The following is a 26,641-nucleotide window of genomic DNA, read 5'->3' on the forward strand; positions in this document are numbered from 1 at the left end:
TGGTGTCTCAGTTAAATGTTGAATGTAAACAGTGTGTTTGAGAGAGAGTGAGAGAAAAAGGGGGAGACGGGACAGGGAGAGACAGAAAATGGGTAGTTGTTTTGAGTGTGGGACAATTGTCTGTCTCTTTAAAGTGTACAGGCAAGCAGGCAAAGCTGGAGATCTTGCATAGAGAGGACTCTGAGTCTCTGTGAGGACTCTGACTCTGACATAGAGAGGACTGAGTGTGTGTGTGTGTGTGTGTGTGTGTGTGTGTGTGTGTGTGTGTGTGTGTGTGTGTGTGTGTGTGATTGCCATGGTACTGGTATAGACAAGGCCTTGCCATGCCAGGCCTGTACACATCAATAATGTCAGACTCTTATGACATGACAGCCCCCATGGGCTCAGTGCATCACATGCTGTGGTTAAATTGTGTGTGTGTGTGCGAGTGAGTGTGTGTGTGTGTGTGTGTGTGTGTGTGTGTGTGTGTGTCTATCCGTCCGTGCGCGCATGTGTGTGTGTGCCCTGCTGTCAAATGAGCAGCCACAGCCGATGGCAGTGCAATTCCGTCAGTTACTTTATTCAGCAAGATATAAATGCCAGGCCTAGACACACACACATATACACACACACACTCCAACAGATTCTGTTTGACAGCCTCTCTGCTGCACTTTTGGTTGTTTTATTTTAGATCGTTTCATTTAGCTGGACAGAAGATTGGACAACTGTATCTACCTCTGTCTGCTTATTGCAGTAGACAGTCTCACAGGTTTTCACTAGTGTTGGTAAGAATAACAATATAATTAAGAATATAAGAGGATCTGTGTACCACTAGAATTGCAATGTAATTAACACATATAAAGTTACATTGTTTAGCAACCGTTCAAGACTAGCGCAGTCACACATCACTCTCACACATACACACACACACACACACACACACACACACACAGACATATTGATACATACATTCAGAAACACACACACACCAAGACTCACGTACAAACACACACTTAAACTCAAACTGGCACCACTCAACAGCAAGCGAGACCCAATTTAGCTTTGGAAATGTTAAGTAACTCTGAATATGTGAGTAGAGAAAAGCTTGAAGTCTCATCGCATATAATGAAATGAAAAACCTAATCGGCTAAATGTCAGTCAGACCCTGGGGCATATGCATAGGAAGAAGGAGCAAGGGGGTTGGAGGGGGGGGGGGGGTGCAGTGAGCGAACGTGTGAGTGGAAGAATGGATGGAAAAAGAGATTAGTGCCGGTGTACGTCTGTGTGACCCATCTCTCATGGCCAATGTGTCTGATGGTGGGTCAAGCTTGCATATCCCTCGGCAACAACAAACAGAAAAGGTCAAACCGCAAAAGGTCGCACCTTCATCATCAACAAACCAATACCACATGTATGTGTGTACGTGTTTGTGTGCGTGCAAGGAGACATAAACAAATCACACACACACACACTACTCGTGTTCACTACAAAACCGTCTTCTTATTGTGTTTTGAAGCCTTTAGCCAGACATGGTATGTGAGGGCACTGATGGGTGGGAGTGGAGTGGGTCCTGGTATGGTACTATGCAGCACTATGCGGCAGCTGTGGTGGGTTTTGTAACGCTGCTTGCCGTGCTGCCCCATCTCTCTGAGGCAAAAAGTCTCCAGTCAGGAAGTGCACAGGAAGAAGGGGATTGTGGGGATTTCAGGCACAGCTCCACCCTCTGATCCCGCTGTGAGGATTTCATCACTTGGTGTGTTTGCACAGGCGAGCCGCGTTAAGACACACAGAAATCAGTGCAGGCAAATGGAGAAGGTCAGGTGGAGTTCACCACACTAGGATTGCATGCACACATGCATCCGTACACACACACACACACACACACACAAGACACAAAAACATATTATCTCTCACAAACACACACACAAACATACACACACTCATGCATAAAATATTTCTTACAGTATCGAGACTGATGCTGTCACCTACATCGGCCTCCATAGGGGTGAACACTTACCCATTTCACACACCCTTTTCATTTGATTTGTCAGCAGAAGCAGCTCACTTTTGCCAGGCCTCACCACAAACAGTGGCCTCGCATTTTCTTGCTTTAGATCACACTTTGTTGTTGCTGGAGTGATGGCGCCCTTCCGTGTGTATATATATATGTGTGTGTGTGTGTGCCGTGTGTCTGTGTGTGTTTGTGCGTGTGTGTGGCATTTAGCCACGAGCAGAGATCACACTCCGTTAAGGCATTACAAACCCCACTGATCCCCTTTGCCGCATCATCCCTAATGCGCAAATCCCTGACCACCCCAACGGTGTTTAATAGTGATGGGCATGGACCTTGATTGAACCGTCATATTCAAAGCTATTCCGCTTAAATATCGGTATATAGAACACAGTTGGTATAATGGCACTGTCATCCAATTTAGGACAGCTTAGGCCCGTTGTCCTCAAAGAGACATCTGCATATCTGTGCACATATTAGGTCAAAGGCACAAAGCACTTATGCTACACTAAATCAGAGGCATCTGCACCTGTAAAGTGTTTACCAATAGCTCTGCGTATCCCCGGGATAATGTCATTGAGGGCAGGTTATCTGGTATCCCGGCTCCCCGAGGCACATTATTCTTGTCATTCACCTCTCCTAATTTGGGGGTTTGAATCACAGTATCGTGTTTGCCGTGAAATCGGAGCAGGGAAGTATCTTCTATTTCACAAAGTGGAAGCGGTGTCTTTCAGCGTCGCTGTGGCAAATTAAAAAATGAGTAGAATCAATAGCACCCCTGTGTACTGCATCACTAGATTCAACACAAAAGCCCAATGAAGACTATTCAGCATCTCAAATGAGCAAAATTCAAATTACATGCTCCCATTAAATGAATCAGCAGAGCGTTTAACACATCACTGCATGGGAGTAATATAACGTGAGAGGGTGTGTGTGTGTGTGTGTGTGTGTGTGTGTGTGTGTGTGTGTGCCTCTCTGAATGTGTGTATGAGTGTATGAGCTCCAGTCGGAAACGCAAGGTGAACACACACACACACACACACACACACACACACACACACACACAAACAAACGGAAAGAAAAGCACAGACAGACTGCATTTTGAAATGTCCTAATGCTCTCTGTGTGGTCTGTGGTAGTGTGCTTTTAGAGGCATTTCCGTTTGAGCACTGCTTTTAAACACAGAAAGAGGCTTATGGCCCATGACATGACACACTGCCCAGTGCTTCGTGGAGCAACGCAGACAGCGCTGTCATCACAATTATTGAAATGGCTTTGTGCTGGTTTATTTGGCCATTATATTCAAATTATATTCAATATAACACATCATGATATTATTATAACCACGATTTTATAGTGCAATATTTTAATATATTCCTTAGAGATTATAATACAGTAATATATGATCTTGTGTCCTGTGACCAGTTGTGTTTTTTTTTTCGGTGTTGCAAAACATCAGCGGTGCAATCTCACAGCGGCTCGATGTGTATGGCAGGCAACTTTGGGACAAGTGAAAGCATAGGACACGGGGGCTCATCATGTAATACAGTGGCAGGCCAGATAGTGCTGTATGGAAACATGGGGAATCAGGCCACAGGGATACTGCCCAGGGGGTCAGAAGGTCTCAGAGTGTGTGAGAGAGCCAGAGTCCCAGCAGACAGGGGGTGAGGCCAGGAGGCTGGGCAGTCCAGGGGTAGTGCAGGGGTATTCCAGGGGCTCCTGCTCCTCTCTGAAGCCCAGAGTGGTGCATCAGTCACTGAGGGGTCATTGGGACATGGACATCTTTTGTTAAACAGAAAAGAGAAAAAAAAAAAAAAGCGTCCCAGTTGTGGTTAAACACCCAAGCTCCCGGCTGTCACTGGACGGGGCTGAGCGCTAACTTTGCGGAATTGCGAACATTATATGAGATTAGTGTGCATTACGACAGGAGTCTAAAGGCTGTATCAGTGTAATCCCTCTGTTTTACTCTTGGCTGGGAACATGTGGCACTGGCTTTCCCCATTGGCTATACCCACTCCCCTGCCCCCCCCCCCATACACCCCCCCACCACTGCCCCTCTCCCCCAGCTCTCCCTGGTCCATAAACCCCCACCGTCCTGCACAGAGAGAAGGATTACCAGAACACGGAGAGGGCTCTAATGGGGGCGTGGGAGTTGATCTGGAGTGGCAATATGCACGCACACACACACACACACACACACACACACACACACACACACACACACACACACACACATATACACACACACACACAATACATATTGGTAATCATCTGGGGCCACAGCTCTGGTCACCAGATGTGGGGTTTAAATCTGCGGGAGGCCTGTGGAGATTTGGTGGGCAGTGTTTGAAATGGACGCTGTCACCAGAGCTGACCGTGTCGTGCTTTTCTCCTCAGGGCCAACAAGATGGAAGCGGTGATGTCTGACCTAGAGGAAGCTAATCAGGTCAGTTGATCAGTCCAGGACTGTAGACAACCAGTCTCTAATGTTCTGGATTTAATTTATCTCAAAAGTAATGGGTAGATTATATATGAAATTAGGATTGTGATAATGAACTGTATTTATATTTCGTATTTTATACATAAAAGTATTTGATAATGTAAGTCAAGCTCATCTGACTTAGACTGACTGTGTGTGTGTGTGTGTGTGTGTGTGTGTGTGTGTGTGTGTGTGTGTGTGTGTGTGTGTGTGTGTGTGTGTGTGTGTGTGTGTGTGTGTGTGTTTTTCTTTCTCCTACCTCAGAGAGCAGAGTCGGCCGAGAGAGACATAGAGAGCCTGAAGGAGCAGCTTGCCTCCACCAGCAAGAGCCCTCACCTCTCCCCACAGACACACAAGGCCCCAGACACGGTAGAGTCTCTCTCACGCACACACACACACACACACACACACACACACACACACACACACACACACACACACACACAGCGTGGAGCAAATGTAGTGTGTTTGAGTGGAGGTGATGCGCAGGTGAGTGCGGACGTCAGCATGGGCGGTGTGTCTGGCTCCCTCCTGCAGCCCAGCAGACCAGACTGAGTTATGAGTGAGTTATGGCCCAGCATACTTTCCCCTTGACTCTGGAACCAGCAGAGCCTTTGTGGAGAATACCTCATCTCCACATAGTGTGTGTGTATGGGTCTATGTGTGTGTCTGTGTGTGTGTGTGAGAATACCTCATCTCCACATAGTCGTTTATAGGAGAGACACTGATTTAATGTCACTAGATGCACTATGCAAGTGTGTGTGTGTGTGTGTGTGTGGGGGGGGGGGTTAAATACCATGTGTCTTTATTTTCTGTGTATGAATGTCTTAGTTCTTCAGGTATCTCTCTTGAGGACTCAATTTCTTTGTCTTGTGTGCGTGTGTATTTTTGTATGTTTGTTTGCATGTATGTGTATACATCTGTGTGTGTGTGTGTGTGTGTGTGTGTGTGTGTGTGTGTACAGGCTTTGGAGGCCTTGTCGTGCAGCAGTCTGGAGGCGGAGGTGTGTGTGCGGGACCGCGAGGTGCAGCGTCTGGAGGAAGACGTGCAGCGGCTGCAAGCCAGCCTCACCCAGCTCAGTGAGAGCTCCAGCACACACATCAGCCAGCTGCAGCACCAGCTCTCCAGCAGGGACTCCACACTCAAGGTCAGCATTTATACACACACACATACACACACTCTCTCTCTCTGACTCTCATTCTCACACACACACACACACACACACACACACACACACACACACACACACACACACACACAAACACTCACACCCACATACACACAGACTCAAACTCGCTCATTTATGCACACACACTGTCTCTCTCTCTTTTTCTCCTTCTAAGTCTCTCATTCTCACACTCACATATTCTCTTTCTCTGACACACATTCTCTGTCTAACACACACACATGCCCGCTCTCACACCACACACACTCTCTTTCTCTATCTATATCTTTATGACTCACTCACTCACTCACTTGCTCACACACGTGCACACTTTGTCTTTTTTGTGACCTCTTTCATTCTGTCACGATAGCTTACGATAGAATGACTGTATGTGTGCTGTATGTTTGTTTCCGTGGGTTGTTGACTCATGGGGTGTGTGTTTTTAATGCACAGCAACTGGAAAAGAAGTTGCAGGAGCAGTCAGACTATGATGAGGTCAAGAAGGAGCTGAGGTATGGCTACATTTGTGATGAAACACAACTTTCTATCGACAACATTATAAATGAGCGTATACTCTCACACACTTGAGTATACACACACATACACACACACACACACACACACACACTCTCTCTCCCCTCTCCCTCTCTCACACACAAACTACTATTACTCTCTCTCTATTTCACACACACACACACACACACACACACACACACACACACACACACACACACACACACACACACACACTCAAGGTTACCATGGGATGGCCTGCTTTCTGCGCTGGGTGAAATGTTCCCCAGTTTGCATTTGCATCCCTGGCCTGCTGCCAAATCCCTTAGAATACAGGTAACCTTTCCCTTCCTCTTCACCGCCGAGGCCTGACTGCCCCGTAGGCTGGGCATGGCGCTGAGTGTGTGTGTGTGTGTGTGTGTGTGTGTGTGTTCGTTTGTCCGGTGCTTCTCATTGGGAGCTGTCCTCTCAGCCCCAGCCCTTGCCTTTGTCGCTCTCCTCAGCAGACGGTTAGCACCGTTGATCAGGAGCCGGGCGTTTGATAAGACCAGCTAGAGTCGCTGTTTTGAGGTAGGAACCGGGGGGAAAAAAAAAACGTTTGTGGTAGACGTCGGGCATTCATGATGTCTCTCAATTGTGTTCTTATTCTTTGGCATTTGTTGTTCAGTGTGGTTGTGTTTGAATTGTGCATCGTTTTATTTCTTATACAGCCACATACGTACGAGTTTGGGCTACTTTTCCTTGTTAAAAAAAACTTGTAACTTAAACTGTTTTCCAATAGATTTCAAACATGCTTATGGCCTTTATCAGGTTTAGCTTGCAAAGCAGATGTGTATTTGGTTTTTCTTCTCAGTTTAAAAGTTTTCTTAAAAAGTATTGCTTGTTTTATCTTGGTCCTTTGGGGGAAGTCCGCGTGTTTGGGGATGCCGTTGTTGAGCGAAGCAGATCGCCGAGCTGCTCCAACCGCAGACGTCTGCGGGGCGTTCTGTCTCATCTTGGGCCAGGCTAGTAATGAGGGGGCTAACGAGGTTAACGAGTGATAAACTAATTTGCTGGTTTTGGCTGATCTATTTGTGGCTAGTGTCGAAAGATCTCAATGGGGTCCACAGGATTTGTGGAGGATGTCTAGACGCGAATTCCATAACTCGATTTGGGCGATGATATGCCGAACCTGATTCTATAAAGCCAATAGTGCTTAATGGAGTTTTTTGTCAGGGATAAGTGGTGCACCAGCCATAGAAAGAGAAATGGTGCATAGCGTTTATATTAATAGGCAGTTGTTCTGTGGTGACACATTCCATTAGATTTAGCCCTGAAGATTCCTCCTCCTCCAAGAATTTCCACGTCACGTTTTAGTGATATAATGTGTCTCGTTCTTCGGGTGTTTGACTCACCGCAGCTTTATCCTTTAGAATTCTCAAAATTGTCTTCAAGCTGAATTAAGAAGAACACTCAACCACCCCCCCCCCCCACACACACACACACACCTGAATTGACACAGGTCATTCATCCCAAGTAAGAAGCCCATATCACCCTCAAACCCTACAAGAGATGCTGCAAACTGCAAATCCACACTTCCCACTGCCTCGTCGTCCATCCTCCGTGAACAAACACTTGTCTCGTCACATATCCAGCGGCCCTTCCCCACACATCACTCACCACCTCCCTGTGCGGACTCCTTTAGGATGGGAGTCTCATGGGATGGTCTGACAGACTCTGGTGTATCAGAGGAGTAATGCCACTCTCTTTTCCCTCTTCTCCACAGCATCTTCAAGTCCATGGAGCTGAGCACAACAGAGAGGTCCACAGCACCGGTAAGGCTCAGAGGACCGGCTAGGGGCTGTTCCCGAGCCACAGACAGGGGGCTAGTGAAGGGAGAGGTGAGAGGGCAATCATCCAGACCATGGGAGATCCAGACCATCCCAAAAACTCAGTGCATGTAGAGAGAGTGCAGGAGAAGAAAATGGGGCAATGGTTAATGTTTACTTTCACTGTTTAATAGTTATGCTTTCTTTCCTCCTTTCTTTCTTTCTTCTTTCTTTCTTTCTCTCTCCCTCTATTTGTTCTCGCTCTCTCTCTGTCCCCTCCCTCAGGATGGCTATAAGCCCTTGGAGATGCTGCTGATGGAGAAGTGTGGGAGCGGGCAGTCAGACCATCACTTGCAGCGGTCGGCCAACAGCAGCCTGAGTGGTGGGTTCCCTCTATCTGTGCAGCATCACCGGCCAGTCCCAGTCTGGCAGTCTTCAGTGCTCCTGCACATTGTCTGTCATTACAGAGAGAGAGAGAGTGATTAGCTGAAGGGCTTTTTGACTTTTTGTGACTATGGAATTGTGTTGTGATGGCCATGGCACTGGAACTGGGAGACTAAATTGAGAGGTTTTTGCTAGAGATTTGTCCGTAGACGTGGACAACTGTCAGTGTCAGGCTGAAATTCGAGTGAGTTGCCTCATCTGTATACCAGTATTCTGTGTATGTGTCGGTAGACCCATTATCATTATCTTTGTGTGTGTGTGTGTGTGTGTGTGTGTGTGTGTCTGTGGGTGTCTGTGTGTGTGCGTGTGTGTGTTAGTCCTTGTGGTGAGACAGAATGCTTCATGAGGGCAGGATGATGGTGTTGGTGATTTAGAAGGCTATATGCTAACTAAGCCTCTCTCAGCCCCACCACTGCCCTTTCCATTTGGAGTTTGTGTGTGTGTGTGCGCTTATGTGTGTGTGTGCGTATGTGTGTGTGCGTATGTGTGTGTGCGTATGTGTGTGTATGCGTGCGTGTGTGTTTGCATGCTTCGGGTGTGGCGTAAATGTCACCATAAAGTGCCTCTGGAATCCGCAGGAAAACAGGCATTTCATTTGTGTTTTAAATTTGACTCGCGCTTTTTTCATTCATGGCAGCATTTTCAAACACAGTTTTCTGTTTGCCCTCTTACTCTGTGCATTGTCTCTCCTAACCGTTTTCACTGTGGTTGATGTGTTAATCTCTTTATGTTGTTTGTCTGCATTCCAGAATTTTCCACTCAAATCGGCTAATCCCAAACCCATGAACCCTTAAATCTAAAAAAAAACATTTCCACATTTTGCTCATTTGCATTGACTTTATACGGTCTGGTACTCTATCTGCCACGTATTTGTGTTTATGTCTTTGAAACGCAGTGGATAGCCGAATAGATATTTTAAATCCTTTTCTATAGATAGATGTATTTCAAGGTTGTTACACAATATGACAGCATTTTGTGTTTTTATATCTTCATACCTGTAGACCCTGGATGCCATTTATTTGGTGAGATTATTAGTATTTTGACTCCCTGTGTCTGTGTGTGTGTGTGTCTGCAGGGTCTTCGGGGCGTGGCGATAAAGAGTCATCATCAGGGGACGCTCACCAGCGACTTCCTGCCACGCCCATCCCGAGCCCCTCCCCTCTGCGTGGCTCGCCGCCTCCCCCTTCCTCCCAGCTCCTGATGCTCCCGCGGGGCGCCGGCACCCCCTCCGAGTCCGCCTCCTCGCTCAGCGCCAACGGCACGCACCCCTTCTCTGACCTCCTCCCCCCGGGCATGCAGGGTCTGGGCGCGGGCCCACTGGCCCCCCTGGCGGGCAAGGTGGCGCTGAGCTCGCTGCTCCAACGGCAGCTCATGCACAGCTTCTACAGCAAGGCGCTTCAGGACTCGTCGCTGCTCTTCTCGGGGCCGCACGCCCACGCCCTCTCGGCCAGCCCGCTGCCCAGCCAGCCGGCCGCCGCCAGCCCGGACGCCGCCAACGGCTCGGCGCCCTCGCCCAGCCGCTCGGAAGGCGCCGGCAGCGCCTCGGAGGGCGAGGACATGGACACGGCGGAGATCGCGCGGCAGGTGAAGGAGCAGCTCATCAAGCACAACATCGGCCAGCGCGTCTTCGGCCACTACGTGCTGGGCCTGTCGCAGGGCTCGGTCAGCGAGATCCTGGCCCGGCCCAAGCCCTGGAGCAAGCTGACCGTGCGCGGCAAGGAGCCCTTCTACAAGATGAGGCAGTTCCTGTCCGACGAGCAGAACATCCTGGCACTGCGCAGCATCCAGGGTCGACAGAGAGGTGAGCAGCAGCATCTTCATCACATCCGTACTAACAACTCCTCCTCCTCCACCTCCTCCTCCTCCTCCTCCTCCCCTTCACTAACACTGAGGCAATGCCCACCACTGAATATCTGCTCACATAGAACTACACTGATGTGTTGCGGTATGTGCATGAGTGAGTCTGAGCTGATTGCGTATTCTAGTAAGGGGCCCCAATAGCACACCCCTTTGTAGTCGTCTGACTCGAGCACACACCTTTTTGCTTAACCTTACTGAGTAGGTCTGATTGACTTTGTGACAGCCATGTCATCATTTGCGGGCATGTCCTCCTTTAATTGCCTCTTTGAATGGAATTGACCCCGGTGTCCTCATTAATTATTAGCAATTAAGATTCCTTCAGCCGGGATGGGAACATTCATCTTGGTCTGTCAGCGAGGTTGTCATGTTGGTACAGCTTTCCTCATCTGTATCAGCCGCGAGTTAAGAGAGAGGGAGGGGGAAAGCACCTCATTAAAATTGCATTGATCAGAGCGCAGTCACTGATGAATGTGAGGAAATGTTTGGTCAAGCTCACCAAGGAGGATTTTACATGTTTTATTTCTGCTGTTGTGTGTGTGTAATGCCTATCTGAGTTGAGTGTGCGGTACAGTACGAGACATGATACCGGGAGGGACAGGAGACGAGACATGATACGAGCCTAACATGACAGACTGGCGTTGTTTTAAGGGGGGATTTAATGAAGTCTTGCTTGCCTAGGGACGTTCTCGCCGAGGATGTTAACACATCAAAGGTCTCCGAGTTTAAAGGAACCGCAGAAGCTCGGGAGAAGCTGTCTGGTTACGAGGATGGAGTTCAGCTCCGTCAGGGACGCCACCAGATAGCACCATGCCCTTGGGGTCCCTTAGTACTCCTGCCAGAGGTTGACAGATGATGATCCAAAGGAAAAGTTTGTAACACTGTGATTTCATAGTAGTACCGCCATAATAAGCAATAGAGAGGAATGAACACTGGCTTACAGTAACTTCCAGTCTTAGGGAATTCCCTTAGCCACACACCATTAAGAGCTGAACAAAGGCACTGCAACAAAACCAAAACAAACGAAAGACACTGAGGCGTTGAAATGGTTATGTCGGGAGATCAAAGACAGGTATGTTGTCAGACGTGTTGTAGATGCCTCCCCTCCGGAGTTTGCAGATCTGGTCAAGGCGCCGCATTTCAAAGCTAGCTTTATTGATTAATCATTCCCCTCAGTGAGTAGTGAATACCCTCAAGTTGCTTCAGCAGCAGCTAATGAAAGCGCTCCGGTTATGAATTATTCAGGAAATGTAATGGGGTTGCACAAGTGGGCCGCTCCCCTGGGCTCACGGGATACCGGCGGAGGAGGAGGAAACACTTGTGGGAGCGGTGGGCGCTGGGGAAGGGGGGGGCCCCTCACACATGCATATGCAGCACACACCTCCACCGGTGTGTCGGTTTTCAGTGAGAACAAAAGAACAACACTGAGCGAGGTGTGTGTGTGCGTGTGTGTTTCTGTGTGTGTTTGTGTGTATATGTGGGTTTGGGTCTGTGTCTGTGTTCTGCTCATCATAATTGCAGAGGCAGGCAGGTCAGGGCTTGACAGGGGTAGGCAGGCGGCGGAAGAGAAGGGCGATCAAGTGTGAGGCGTGTCATGTCCGCGCGTGTGTGAACAGATGCCGTAAGAGAAGAAGACGGGTTAAAAGAAACGACAACAAAAGAGCCGGTCGTGTGCGTGTGCTCTTAAAAGTCAGAAACATGTACGTATTTCTCTGTGACAGGCCGCCATAACTCGGATCCACACACAGCGTGACTGTCTTTTTTTTTTCTTCTCAATGTCTTGTTTGTCTCGTTTTGGTTTTTGTTGCTGTTGTCGTTGTCGTTAGTGTGAACGTTGTCGCCGTGGCGGAGGGCGTGTGAGAGCGTGTGCCGCTGCCGCCTGGCGTGGCGTGGCACGGCGCCCCGTTGGGCCCGCTGGTTTGGATCGGCTTCAAGGGAGCTGGTGCTGGTTTGGCAGGCTGCCCTGGACCTGTCTGCCTGCGGTTCCCTCGTGAGAAACTGCCATGTTCAGGCATAAAGAAACACATGCTCGCGCCTCGGCACATAGAGATGCACAGCAGAGGATGAGAGGTCAGATTAATGAGCGCAGTCAGTCATTATTGAGCATCTCAGGGAAGAGTGGAAGGCCTTCTCAGGTAAGGGCTGACATGCACGGATGGCTCTCTATTCATGGTTAATTACATTAACCGCTATCTAATAAGAACACACAGATGGGTCTCTCTTGGTCACACCCCAGTTGCAGGATTTACTTCTTCTGGGGGAGGGGGGGGGGGGGGGGGGGGGGTGTTGTAGAGCATTTGACAATGGTTTGCTCATTTGAGTGTGAGAGTGTGAGAGAGAGAAGAGAGAGAGAGAGAGAGAGAAAGAGAAAGAGAGAGAGAGAGAAAAACGAAAGTCCTTTTTCAGAAGCTGCAGCTTTGACCCAAAATGCCAGTTGTCCGTGCAATTCAATTTGAGCCCAGTCACATTGGGGAGAAGTGCTTTTTAGGAGCAGTGTTCTCTTAAATGTCCTTCAAAGTCCATAACTAAGTGAATTACTCTTTGCCTTTCATTAAGCTTCGAACCAAATCGAATCTTAAAACATGCTTAATATGGAACCGTTATGGAGAGAAGTAGTCAGGTGACGAAGACAAGTGTTAATGTTCCGGATGTAGAACGCCATTGATTTTTATCAGAGGATTTTACAGATTATTCATAAGGTAGCGCAGAACAGCAAGGGCATTACCTTTCAGCTTAATATTTTTGGCATCGTGTTTCTGCCCTGGGAGATAAACCCGTGGCATTTGGCATGACAGTTTCTGCTCCGGGACTTGACCCCGTGACCTTGGGGAGCTAGCATCATGCTTAAAAAGGTGGCCGTAGGTAATAGATTTCGGTCGATGCTAAATCCAGGCACACCACTCCATTGCCTCATGCTTTTGACTGAGCGTAGGGAGGCTTCTCTCTGATCTCTGTTTATCTGTTGCCACTTGTTTTCCAACAGAGAACCCAGGCCAGAACCTGAACAGGGTGTTTCAGGAGGTTCCGAAGCGAAGAACCGGCTCCGAAGGCTCCTCGAGGCCAGGTGTGTGCTCTGCGTTTGATTTTTTTTTGGTTCGAGCGCGTTCTCCGAAAAAACAGGTGGAGCGCTCCGCTGGCTTGTGTCTATGTTGTGTTAGCCGCTCAGCCGTTCTCTTCTGGCCTGGTGTCTGATGGGGGGAAAACACAAGGGGCAAGGTCAGGGCAAACAGCATGGCATCAGATTGAGCGTGTCTGTGCGTGTCTCTGTGTCTGTCCACTTGTCTGTGCTGGTGTGCATGAGTGTCCTTGTGTAAACGTCCATTCGTGTCCTTATACTTGCGTCTCTGTGCCCACCCTTGTACCCCTTTGTGTGTGTGTGTGTGTATGTGTGTGTGTGTGTGTCTGTGTGTGTTTTAATATATCTGTGTGTCCGTGTACTTGCGGCCTTGAATGTGTGTAGAATTTGTGTGTGTTGTGTGTCTGTGTGTATGTGTTGGTATTAGTCCTCTGTGCGCCACCCACTGGTGTTGCTGGTGGTCGTGTTTCCCCTGGGCTCTGGGGATTACTTCCAGGTCAGTACGGTGGGTTGGGGTGGGGTGGGGGGAGGTGGTGGTGGCCCAGCTGTTGTCCTCACACCCCAGTGAGCCTGACCTTCCCCACTGCAAAAGTCTGCACCACCAAACGCGGCCAGCCTGGTCTGGCTTGGCCCACACGGACTGGGTGTGTGTGTGGGTGGGGGTGGGCTGTTTCCTTTAGTGAGGAGTCATATTGTTTTGCCCTTGTTCACCATAGTGATCAAGGATAATGGGGGCACATCTAAAAACAAAACAAACAAATAGGACAGGTGTGGGGGGCAAAAGCTTTTGGCGAGGTCAGTGAGGTTGTTGGTGCATGTGAGAATGTAGAATGAAGCCACAGAACTAAAGTACACACTCCGTATACTATTTAAAGACGATATTTGGAATTAAAAAAAAATACTGTTTGCTAATCTACTTTGCCGTAATGCAGAGAACGTCTCTCAGGACGCCCAGACACAGCACCAGGCCGCCTGCTCCAGGGTCAGGCAGGCTCAGAGCCTCCTGCGCAAACACTGAAACGCAAAATGAGATCTCTGTGGCTCTGGGGCATATTCCCCAAATCCTCTCATTTCCTTTGCTGGTGTCAGAAGAGGGTCTGTGCAGGGACCGTGCGGCAGTAGGGATGTGTGTGTGTGTGTGTGTGTGTGTGTGTGTGTGTGTGTGTGTGTGTGTGTGTGTGTGTGTGTGTGTGTGTGTGTGTGTGTGTGTGTGTGTGTGTGTGTGTGTGTGTGTGTGTGTGTGTGTGTGGCGGTGTGCAGTGTGTGCCATATGTATAGCAGGGATGCAGAACTCAGATGTTTGTGTTTCACTGAAGGCATGAGTTGAGGGACTTGGCATCACTCTGTGTGTGTGTTTGTGTGTGTGTGTGTCGGGAGCTGTGCTGGTCTCTTTTGTGCGTAGGAGTGAGCTGCTGAAGGTGTTGTGGGCTCCCAACCTGTTGGGATGCTGGGGGACTTGTGGCAGCCTCTGAAGCCCCTGTCATTCCCATTAGTCAGCTTCTGCTGTTACTGCTCTAGGGACCGGGAACATGGAGCACAACCACTAGCCTGAGCAAGAACGCTCTCCTCTTCTCCTCTTCTTCTCCTCTGGCTTTACTTTCTTTCTTTCCTTTCTTTCTTTCTTTCTTTCTTTCTTTCTTTGTTCAATTCCTGTTTGTTCACTTGGTGGTTCATTCCTGGCTTGCACTTTTATCCGTCCTCTCTTTTTTTTCTTGTTTTCTTCTATTTTACTTTCTCTTTGACTTTTGACTCTGTTTCTCTATTTTACGTCGTTTTTCGTTCACTTTTTCTTGTCTTTATTTATTTCCCCCCCTTGTCTCCCTCCCTCCCTCTCTCTCCTTCCCTTCTTTCCCCGCTCACTCTCTCCCTCTCTCCTCAGGGAACATCACCACGCGGATCCGCACCCCGGAGGGAGGCTCGGACGAGGCCATCCGCTCCATCCTGGAGCAGGCCAAGAGGGAGCTGCAGGTGCAGAGAGCAGGTAATGGCCTGTGGACACGGGACCTATCACAGACAACCCCCCCCCTCCCCCCTCCCCATCCCCCATTGGGACACACTGTATGTTCAATGAGACGAGGAGGAAGCCCTTTCCAGAACACTAGCCACCTACTCTTCCATGAGAGTGGGCTGGCCAAGAGACACAGGGATGTGAGACAGGACTGTGGGATTGTATGAGGGATTTTCGGTGACTTGTCGGTTAAAATGTAACTCAATGATGTTTGCATAACTTTAGCTTTTGTGCTTGTTTTTTTAATGTTGGGGTTTTTCAGAAGCACAGTTGTCCTTTACAGCTGGTTAGTTAAATTAAATGCAGAGCACAGAAATGTCATCATAGAATTGTATTTAATGGTTTTGGACAGTTTTTAAAAAAGTGTGATGTTTGTCCTGTGACTGTGTGTTTATAATGGACATCACGCATAACACTTACCCACCTGTGTTACTGCCTCCCTATGACGTTAACCCTCCCATCCTCCTGATGGTGTCACCCCAGCTAACCCCACCTACTCTACTGCTCTGCCCCCACCCGCTGCAGATGGCGTGGGAGAGAGCGAGCCACCTCCCGCTTACCCCAGGGGCTTTGGAAGCTTCTCCCAAAAATATGCCCACATTCTCAGCCTGGGTGAGGAACTCTGTTGTTCTTAGATCCACCACCTACTGTACCCATCCAGAGAAATGACCTATTGACTCCCAGCATCCATAGAGACTAATGGCTGTTTAGTACAGGGAGCATAGCAATGGGGAGAGGCTTAAGAATCAGCCGGGGAAAGGGAGGATTTTAAATGAGAACCGTTACCATCTGAACAAACACACAGAGTGATATAATCTTATAGAGGTGCTTATGACACCAGGATATGGGCTTGATTCCCCAGCGGGAGCAAAGATAATGATAAAACATACTGTGTTTCTTACATGTGCTGTAAGGTGCTTTGGATAACAGCAAATACTGAATGAACATGTTTGCCACAATATATTATTTAATGTACAGTAAAATCTTGATAAAAGACCCTGACAGTTGAGTGAGTTTTTTTGTATTTGCCTTAGTGTGTGTGTGTGTGTGTGAGAGAGAGCTCTGTTTGATCCACCCTCTCTCTCCCACAGTAGAGTCGTCTCTGCCCGCCACCTCCTGCGGCCCGGCCGAAGCCATGCGCTGCGTCATGGAGAGCCAGGCGGCTTCCCTGAAAGCCTCCCTGCCCCAGTCGGAGCTGTCCCTGCTGGGGCCGAAGATGCTGACATCCCCCCTGTCCTACTCGCCCATGGCTCTCTCCCTGAAGAAGCCTGCGCCCTCCCCGGCGCCTCTGCTGGACCCCCCCTGCCCGCCGGTGGTGAAAAAGGAAGGAGAGGACACTCCCATCTCGGACACACTCCTGGGAGGGACCTCCTCCTCCTCCTTGTCCTCCTGGAGGGACTGGGGCAGCATCCAATCAGATCGCAGATGGGGCGGGGCTCTGCTGATGACGGACGACGGGTTCAACCAAGACGAGGTGAAGGAGGTCACAGCAGACGCAGCGCTGTTTGCCTTTGTCTGTGTTCTAACGCCTCACACTGTGCGTGTAGTCATGGAGCAGTTTCTGAATTATATACTGCACCGGGATACTGCACAGTGAAAGAAACCTGCTCTCTTCTTCCTCTTGAATAAAAAGAATCTCTCTCTCTCATATTCAAATTCAAACCCGCTTTAGTGGCATAACTCTGCATTGCCAAAGCAATAATATAGACATACAGTATAGCAAATAATATAGACATACAGTATAGCAAATAATATAGACATACAGTATAGCAAATAATATAGACATACAGTATAGCAAATAATATAGACATACAGTATAGCAATAATATAGACATACAGTATAGCAAATAATATAGACATACAGTATAGCAAATCCCTAATGCAACAAATACAATTACATGGCACGGAGCAAAGCAAAATTCTGATTCTCTCTCTTTTTCGCTCTTTTTCCTCCCTGTGTCTCTCTTCTTCCTCTCTTTCTCTTCGCTCTTCTGTCTCTGTCTCCCATTCTGTCCACCTCTCTTTCATACTGCAGAAGCCCCCTCGCCTGCCTGCTGTGGCCATGCCCCCGTCCTCTCTGGACCCCTGGAAGGACTGGGCCGGTGGCGGCGGCGGTGGCGGTGGTGGTGGTGGCGGCGGCGACTCGCCGTACGCGCAGACCTCCCCCCAGAACAGCCCGCTGCCCTCGTCCTCCTCCTCGCCCCTGCTGGCGCTGCCCAAGCCGGCCAAGGCCCCCGTGGCGCCCCTCACCCCGGAGCAGTACGAGCTCTACCTGCACCAGGAGGTGGACACCGTGGAGCTCACGCAGCAGGTCAAGGAGCGCCTGGCCAAGAACGGCATCTGCCAGCGCATGTTTGGGGAGAAGGTGGGTGTCTCCCCGCCTCGAGCACCGCAGTCCCCATAGCGTGCGGAAAGTTACTACATATACCAGAATGCTGACGGCCATCTTCTGTGACAATACATGACCATGCACCTGTCAAACCAAGCATGTTTCAACTCTGTTCCTATGACACCAGGCGTTATTATTATGAATGAGATTTGGGGAAATTGGTTGTACTTTTGACCATAAAAGCATGTGCCACAAGAAACCAATTGGTAGCTTTTGCGCTTACATAAGGATGGAGATTTCTAGGATTTCTATCATATATCGTGTACATGTGGATACAAATAAAGCTAGAGATGCATCATGTTGTGTGTGTGTGTGTGTGTGTGTGTGTGTGTGTGTGTGTGTGTGTGTGTGTGTGTGTGTGTGTGTGTGTGTGTGTGTGTGTGTGTGTGTGTGTGTGTGTGTGTGTAGGTCCTTGGCCTGTCTCAGGGGAGTGTGAGTGACATGCTGTCTAGGCCGAAGCCATGGAGTAAGCTTACCCAGAAGGGCCGAGAGCCCTTCATCCGCATGCAGCTGTGGCTCAACACTGGGCTGGGGCAGGGTCTGCTGTGTCTACAGGCGCCTACACAAGGTAGGAAGAATGCACACACACACACACACACACACACACACACACACACACACACACACACACACATACATACACACTAACCTTCCCCTCACATTTGCATGCACTCAAAATTACACACAAATGCACACGCTTATGTACTCATACATACTCACACTCATACACACTCACACTCATACACACTCACGCTCATACAGGAAGGTATATAATATGTATGTGTGCACAGTCAATAGCATAAATTAGACAACATGCATACAGAACACATACTCAAACAAGTTAATTTAAATTAAAAACGTGCAGTCACTTACACACACTCAGACACTGTGGGCAAAATGCACGCATAGCTTTATACACTCATGCACAATCTGATTATCACTCCAAAGTCAAGCCGCTCCTTACCAGCAGCTAAAAACTCAGGCTTCACTAGGTAGTGCTGGACTGTTGTTCACTCATCTCTTTATGATGGAGGACACCACACAAACACACACATACACTCACACACATACACACACGCACACACACACACACACACATACACCCGTCCTGATGTCCGGATTGCTGGGAGCTGGGTTATGTAGGGTGACTGAGTGAGTTGCTAATTTGGGATGCTAATTAAGACAGAAGGCCTAGGCAGCGAGGAGGTGATGCGGGGGGGAGAAGGACATTCACACACACGCACATACACACACACACACACACACACACACACACAGCTCTTGACTCTATGTGCATTTGGTGTCCACTCAGTTTTATTTGTTTCCTGACTATGCGTATTGATTGCAAGGTCTGTGTGAGTGAATGTTTGTGAGTGTGTGTGCGTTTGTCACATGTGCCCAAGTGTGTTTTTCCCTCCTCCTGTCATCGGCCAATGTTTTATTTCTTTATGTTATTTATTTATTTTCTCACAGTTTTTTTTTTCTCGTATGGACGTCTGTGGTTGAAATAAGCACTCACTCTGACAAGATGCATCAGCTTTCACATTGGTTGTGGTTTCATTGACCTGATTTTGAGAAGCGGGTTGTGTGTTTGTGTGTGTGTGTGGGTGGGTGTGCATGTGTGTATGCATATGTGAGTGTGTGTGTGTGTGTGTGTGTGTGTGTGTGTGTGTGTGTGTGTGTGTGTGCGTGCACAGGCTGTCAGACATTATGAAGGAGGTTGCTGTTGAGCTCAGGGGTGGGGGTGAGTGTAGGAAAGGCTTTGGGGGTATTGAGTAGGGGGGGGGGGGAGCAGGGGGAGACTCTTTCTCCGGGGGGTGTCTTGGTCCCTGGGGTTTCTGTAGCTGTTGTAATCAATTACAGTGTCAGCACAGAGATGTGATGTGTTATAATTACTGAGCTCTCTATGTTACACACACAGAACCCCCTCCTCTCCCCCCAATACTACACGTGTGTGTGTGTGGGTCGGTGGGTGGGGGAGGGGGGTGTCTTTGTGCCATTCGCTGATTAATATGCAAATTATCGACCAATCAGATGATGAATGGGAACAGCACCCTGTCCGTGGGGCCAAGCTTGTGATAAATTATGGCTGTATGTACCCACACATACGCAGGCCATACAAACACCTTCACACACACACACACACACACACACACACACACACAAACAGACAAATAGACAAACATATTTCAGGCAGACACATGATATATACATTATACTCTCTCTTGTTCTTATCCCAAATCAGCCAGTGATCTATAGATTAGAGATCTGAGTGGGAGAGTATGGGGGGGGGGGGGGGGGGGTCTGATGGCTTTTAAAACGGGTCTGAGAGTGCGTGCAGCAGAAACGGCTGTTTGCTTAATCCTGAGAGAGAGAGAGAGAGATTGTAAAGGACATGGTGTTCCTCTGATTTGTTTAATGGGCCACTTGTTAGAATGCTGTATTGATAGGAGCTGAAATTCCATGGACAAATACGCAAGAGTGCTCTCTTCCTTTCACAATAAACACAAACAGACACATACACAGACACACTCACACACGCTCTCTATCTCTCTCACTCTCTTTGTCTCTATCTTTCTCTTTCTCACACACACACACACACACACACACAGACACTGACAAACATTTTGTCTTTGCAAGTAAGGTTGTTCAAAGTGCACTTAAATTGCTAGCTGAAAAGTGCGCTGTTTGGTTGATTATTTGCGTGGCTCTGGTGTTGATTGAATGGCCCTCAGAAGGCTGTGGATGGACGCGTCAGCACCCTGTCACACTGGAGACGCATGAAATGCAGAGGAGCCCTCCTGCCAATGCTGATGTTGTTGACGCGGGGCTGTCGGCACAGAGCAGACATGAGACGGCGGGTGTGTGTGTGTGGAGCCACTATGGAGGTAGATCCTCCTCTCTTTTTCCTCTGAGCTTTACCCTGCACTTTAAAATAAACAAAACATAGACACACACACACACACACACACACACACACACACACGTACATACACATACACACTACCCATGTCCTGCCTGACCCTCATTAGGACGCTATTGTCGGCCCTCCTCCAGGGTGTGTATGTGTTCGCATATCTGCATGGGCTTGTGAGTGTGTGTGTGTGTGTGTGTGTGTGTGTGTGTGTGTGTGTGTGTGTGTGTGTGTGTGAGTAAGAGCGAGAGAGAGAGGTGAAGGGCGCTCCCTGCCATCTCATCTGTCTCGGTAGATCCTCTCTCCTGAGTGAGCATAGCCTCTGAGGCCCCTGTGCATATGACACACACACACACACACAGAGAGATACACACACACACACACACACACACACACACACACACACACACACACTCACACTCACACACAGGCAGCAGCACAGGCCCTATTCTGGGGGGAGCATGGGCAGCCAGTTCACCTCTACTCCTCCATGTTTAATCTCTCTGCATGGACCTCAGACAGCTGAGGATTTAGGAAAGACTCTGGGCCAGCTCTGGGCCAGCTCTGGGCCGGCTCCGGGTCTCAGGTGTGAGCTGTTTGTTTCCCCGGTGTAGGGCTTCTTACACGTATGTGAATATTTATGTGATGAAAGAGCTCATTCATATGCATCTACAGTAAGATTCCAGAATTACAAATGTGAGATTCAGAGATTGAACCACTTTGATGTTGAAATGAAGGTACATTTTATTTTGAATGTATAATGTAAGTGTATGCACAGTATGTGTTAGTTTGCAGGCATGCCTGTTTGGATGTCCGTGTAGCTCACAGTAAGAGGTGTGTGTGTGTGTGTGTCATGTGTGTATGCTCGTGTATGTGTGTGTGTGTGAGAGTGTGTGTGTGTGTGTGTGTGTGTGTGTGTGTGTGTGTGTCTCTGTGCTCTGTGCACATGGCCAGCAGAAACCAGCTGTGAGTCCAGATGCTACCATCCCCCCCACCTGCACTGTCAAGCTAACAGCCACTGGGAAGCATACATAGACACACACACAGATACACACGCACACACACACACACACAGACACACACACACACACACACACACACACACACACAGAGGAGGCTGTGAGTGGTTGGTCGTTGGCTGCCGTCCCCAGGCCTTCCCGCTCCATGCCGCCAGTCACAATGTCACCAGCCAGTGAGCAGGCACAGCTAGATACAATCTGACTGCACACACACACACACACACACACACACACACACACACACACACACACACACACACACACACACACACTCATCACAGCCCTCTCCCCACCCCTCCCAGCGCCATGTGAACATGATCACAAGTGACGGCAGCTCTTGTTGCTCACTTGGCCATCACAACCAGCCAGAGTGAAAGAGGGAGGGATAGAGAGAGAGGGGAGAAGAGAAAAAAAGAGAGAGAGTGAGAGAACGTGACGGTGAAATGTTAACAAAGTCAAATAGCTGTCGGGGTGCTCATCAAGGCTAATTAAAACAAGCTCTGAATATTCTGTATTAGCTATAATTATAACACATCGCTATTTTGCATTTTCATCTACTCAAGTGTGTAGCCATGTCCTCTTGAATGGATTCACTTTTCTTTACAAAATCCTATATATGGACAGTCACTTCGGTATGTGTTGCACTGGTGTGTCTGTGGTATCTTCAGTCATCAACATTGTGCTGGAGGAGGTCTAAATAACTCATTTACAGAGAGAGAGAGAGAGAGAGAGAGAGAGACACAGAGAGAGAGAGAGAGAAAGAATGAGAGTAGCTCACCTGAAGGTTGATTCTCCTGAATGTGTAAAAAGTAAAATGGAAAAGTGTGAGTGCCACAAGCAACACCTCCATGTATGTCCAGCGCATTCTACTGTCTAAGAGACACACACATATACACACATCATTATCACACACCCAAACAGACACACACACACTAACACACACACACAGACTTACTCAAAAAATGCACACCTTCTCTGTTCTGCGTCTCCACAGACATAACCCCCAAGACCTCGGCCAGCTGTAGCCCCGCCCCAGAGTCTCCGGTCAGCTCGGCCGAGGAGTCGGTGAAGAGCCAGGACCCCGCCGCGGCGCCTCCTGCCCCGACCTCCTCCTCCACCACCGCCTCCGAGCAGGGCGAGGCCATGGAGTCGCAGCCGGGTACGCCGCTCTCTCTGCCCATGCCTCTGCCTCTGCCCGGGCCGCCGGGCCTCACCATCCAGGAGATGGTGGCCATGTCCCCCGAGCTGGACACGTACGTCATCACCAAGAAGGTCAAGGAGGTGCTCACTGACAACAACCTCGGTGGGTGTGAAGCACAGTCAAGTCGAGCTGAAAATGTTTTTTAATTGATGCACAGATCACGGTCACATGACTGCAAAATGATAATGACATCTTCCTTGTTTCGTCTAGGCTTTGAAACCTTGTCACTGAAATGGACCCTTTTTTCCCAGTTTTCTTTGCCATTAGACATCTTATTCATTAACACTCTTGATATTGAGTGTCTCCATTTTATTGGTTAGGAGGGGAAGTGATTTGAGCTTAATATACAGTATCCCATATTTCCCCAAGAGTCAATTATGGATCTTTTATCGCATGATCTCGAGCAATTGTTTGCTTTTGTGGTATGGACACGATCGACAATCATATCACTTAATTTTATTACAACATTCATCATAGCACATATTAGCACCATAGAATATAGTACATGTTGAACAGAATACATTTTTAATTACAGTAAAATGATATTGTTACAAGTATCATACTAACATTGCGATGAGGGGCCTTGGTGGTGAGCTGAGCACAGAAGACGGAGCATTTTGTTCTTTTCCCCACATTGCTCTAAGCAAACACTGCTGGCTTTTTTCATTCACACTGTTACAGCTGAGCGTCTCAGCCAGAGGCGCTTTGGAAGATATTCCTCACTCCGCTTGAGTCATTTTCTGTAGACTGCTTTAGTAAAGACGAGACATCGCCACAGCGTTTATTTCAATGTTCCTTTGTGCCTATTAGGCATGCCATCTAATTGTGTATATATATATCTCTCTCTCTCTTCGTGTGTGTGTGTGTGACGTCTTTCTGAAATGCCTGCGTGTGTGTGTGTGAGCAGGCCAGCGCCTGTTTGGCGAGAGCATCCTGGGCTTGACGCAGGGCTCGGTGTCGGACCTGCTGGCGCGGCCCAAGCCGTGGCACAAGCTGAGCCTGAAGGGGCGCGAGCCGTTCGTCCGCATGCAGCTGTGGCTCAGCGACCCCCGCAACGTGGAGAAGCTCATGGACATGAAGCGCATGGAGAAGAAAGGTGCACACACACACACACACACACACACACACACACACTCACACTCTCTCGAGACAGTATCTCAAATGTACCTCAAATGTATGTGCATTTAAAAAAAAAAAAACACACACCGTTTGTTTTTTTCCGCCACGGTGCGTTGTGGCTCGACTCAAATCCCTCGCCCTCATTTTTTTTTTGCATAAGTGCGGCGAATTTGTACATGAAGCACACAATAGCTTTGGGCTTATTGGAGAAGCGGGACACTCTCGGGCTCCTTTCACTAAGCGCATGAGCGTGCAGTGTGTGCACAGTGGCCGGGCACTCAAGCGCACCGCCAGAGTGGTTAATGGGACGGCCCGTTTCTCTTTCGAGATACAGGGTGTACTTTTCGCCTCTGTGTCTCTTTCTCTCTCACTTACTCTTTCTTTCTCTCTCTCTTTCTCTTTCATTCTCTCTTGCTTTCTCTTTCTTTGTCTCGCTCACTTTCTCCTTTTCGTCGTGCACAGAGTCAAAAAGAGGATATGTCCACAGGCCATATCCTTAAAACGCCAACATTGTGTGTGTGTGTGTGTGTGTGTGTGTGTGTGTGTGTGTGTGTGTGTGTGTGTGTGTGTGTGTGTGTGTGTGAGAGTATTGATGTGAGTGTGTGTGTTTGTGTATGTATGGTGTGTACTTTTTTATTATTATTATTTCTGCTGCATCACTGCCTGTGAGATGTCTCATCAAGACATAACTAACCTGCTTTGTGCTTCCCTTGCCTCCTTGTGTAAATGCCTGCTATACACGTCAGTCTTCAGATGAAACCAAGTCCAGGCTCCTAGTCTCGCCACACACTAGTCGCCAGTTCCTGTTGCCACTCTTTTTCCCTTTCATCTCTACAGGAGCTCTATCTCTAGTCTCGCAGAACAGCAAAAGCACACATCAGTCAGAACACACTGCTGAAGGAATTTCCTCTGGTAGCCAAAGAGCTATTTAGATAAGTTAGCAAACACTCTTAGTTTACCTTTATTCAAGTAGCACCGCTTCAGTGTGTAATGATTGACCCAAAGCCATTTACTGGCGAGCAAAGTAAACTGATTTATCTGGCATTTGAATGTCCTTTGAGGGTGATGAAAGTCATTTCCTCTCACGCTGTTGTGATTGTGTGTGAGGGCACAGACCTATTGCAATTACATAATAGGAATTTCAATATTTTGCAAAAGGAATTACAACATCGTCTACAACGTCGTCTTCAGCACCATCATTATTGTCATTATCGTCCACAATCTTTGATTAGATTTTAATTATAACCATTGAGGTGTTTGTTAGTATAATGTGAATCATAACGTGAATAATGTGAGTGTCCTCGTCTGGAGGAAACCAGCAGCAGAAGCATTTGTTTGAATAGAGCACCCCCTGGTGGACATTCAATGTAATTGATGTTCAGTAAAATATGGAGCGTTAACCATATTCACAGTAAAGTTTTACTTGTAAAATAGCATGCAATCCCATTTCCACTCACATTACTGTCCGGTCCTAGGCTCTCAGCAACTAACTCAGTGTAACTTACAACACCTTTTGAATCTGATGTGGCAGATCAGGTGGATTGAGTATGTTGGCCTGTTTCCTTAACATATAACTCTGTTTTGCATGTCTCGAGTGCTTTAACACTGAAGTAAAGTCTGTCTGTGTGTTTTGTGTGCACCCCTGCAGCCTACATGAAGCGGCGCCACAGCTCGGTGAGCGAGACAGTCCCGAGCGACAGCGCCATGTCGGCCGGGGAGTTTGGGCAGTCCTGCAGCCCCCAGCAGCATCTGAAGAAGGCGCGTGTGGTCCTGGCCCCCGAGGAGAAGGAGGCGCTGAAGAGGGCCTACCAGCAGAAGCCCTACCCCTCGCCCAAAACCATCGAGGAGCTGGCCAGCCAGCTCAACCTCAAGACCAGCACCGTCATCAACTGGTTCCACAACTACAGGTGAGGATAGCCCAGCAGCTGAGTGGATAACATGTGATGTCCTCTCTGAAATGGTCTGACATATGTATTGTGTATGTTCACCGCATTGTATACATGAAGGCAAACAGTACAGAAGCACAAAGGATCCATAGTATACTACTCATCATAGCAGTCTATTCCTTCTGTCCCATGGTGGGGTGCATTATGTGCAGCACCCACATTGACTAAGAGTGAGTGTTCGAAATGATTTAGTGACGGCCATAGATGGTTTTGGGAAACGCTCTCGTGATTGCTGCTCCTTTGGCAGAGAAGGAACAGTCTGTGCCTCAGCTGTGTGAAAGATGCATGAGTGCCTCTGCCTCTCCGTCCGTGGTCACCCTCTGGTCCCTCATCCCTCACAGGTCCCGTATCCGCCGCGAGCTGTTCATCGAGGAGATACAGGCGGCAGCAGGAGAAGGCGGGGCGCGGGTGGCCCGGGTGGCCGAGGGCGAGAGCAGCTGCGACGGCACCGAGTCCGACAGCGGCGGCGGAGGAGGAGGCGGCAGCGGGAGCGTGGGAGCTGACGACCGGGGCAGGAGCCTCTCCAACAGCCCCAAGCCCAACCACCACCACCACCACCACTCCCAAGCCCACCTCGCGGAGGACGGCAGAGCCACCGCGCCGGGGACGAGCGACGGCTCCAAGCCCAGCGCTATGGAGAGTCTGTTCGGCGGGGCCATCGCCGCCACCGTCGCCGCCTCCACCACCGCCACCGCCGACAAGAACCCAAAGGA

The 26,641-nt window shown here is 48.8% G+C and overlaps 1 protein-coding gene across 1 annotated transcript in view; it reads left to right on the plus strand.

Moving 5' to 3' along the window:
* cux1a (cut-like homeobox 1a) overlaps positions 1 to 26,639 on the plus strand; it is a gene marked incomplete at its 3' end in the record, with an annotated part of 93,154 nt that extends 66,515 nt beyond the window's left edge. The window contains exons 9-26 of the mRNA XM_031571314.2: positions 4,388 to 4,436; positions 4,734 to 4,838; positions 5,434 to 5,616; positions 6,088 to 6,146; positions 7,913 to 7,961; positions 8,241 to 8,337; positions 9,475 to 10,200; positions 13,240 to 13,320; positions 15,212 to 15,313; positions 15,824 to 15,952; positions 16,432 to 16,814; positions 17,376 to 17,705; positions 18,138 to 18,297; positions 20,465 to 20,617; positions 22,657 to 22,965; positions 23,771 to 23,959; positions 25,631 to 25,889; positions 26,270 to 26,639. Of these exons, the coding sequence (XP_031427174.1) occupies positions 4,388 to 4,436; positions 4,734 to 4,838; positions 5,434 to 5,616; positions 6,088 to 6,146; positions 7,913 to 7,961; positions 8,241 to 8,337; positions 9,475 to 10,200; positions 13,240 to 13,320; positions 15,212 to 15,313; positions 15,824 to 15,952; positions 16,432 to 16,814; positions 17,376 to 17,705; positions 18,138 to 18,297; positions 20,465 to 20,617; positions 22,657 to 22,965; positions 23,771 to 23,959; positions 25,631 to 25,889; positions 26,270 to 26,639 (3,733 nt within the window). The remainder of the gene's footprint in view (positions 1 to 4,387; positions 4,437 to 4,733; positions 4,839 to 5,433; positions 5,617 to 6,087; positions 6,147 to 7,912; positions 7,962 to 8,240; positions 8,338 to 9,474; positions 10,201 to 13,239; positions 13,321 to 15,211; positions 15,314 to 15,823; positions 15,953 to 16,431; positions 16,815 to 17,375; positions 17,706 to 18,137; positions 18,298 to 20,464; positions 20,618 to 22,656; positions 22,966 to 23,770; positions 23,960 to 25,630; positions 25,890 to 26,269) is intronic.
* Positions 26,640 to 26,641: the final 2 nt, after the last annotated feature.

This window comes from Clupea harengus, chromosome 8 (assembly GCF_900700415.2).
Source record: "Clupea harengus chromosome 8, Ch_v2.0.2, whole genome shotgun sequence".
Taxonomy (NCBI): Eukaryota; Metazoa; Chordata; class Actinopteri; order Clupeiformes; family Clupeidae; genus Clupea; species Clupea harengus.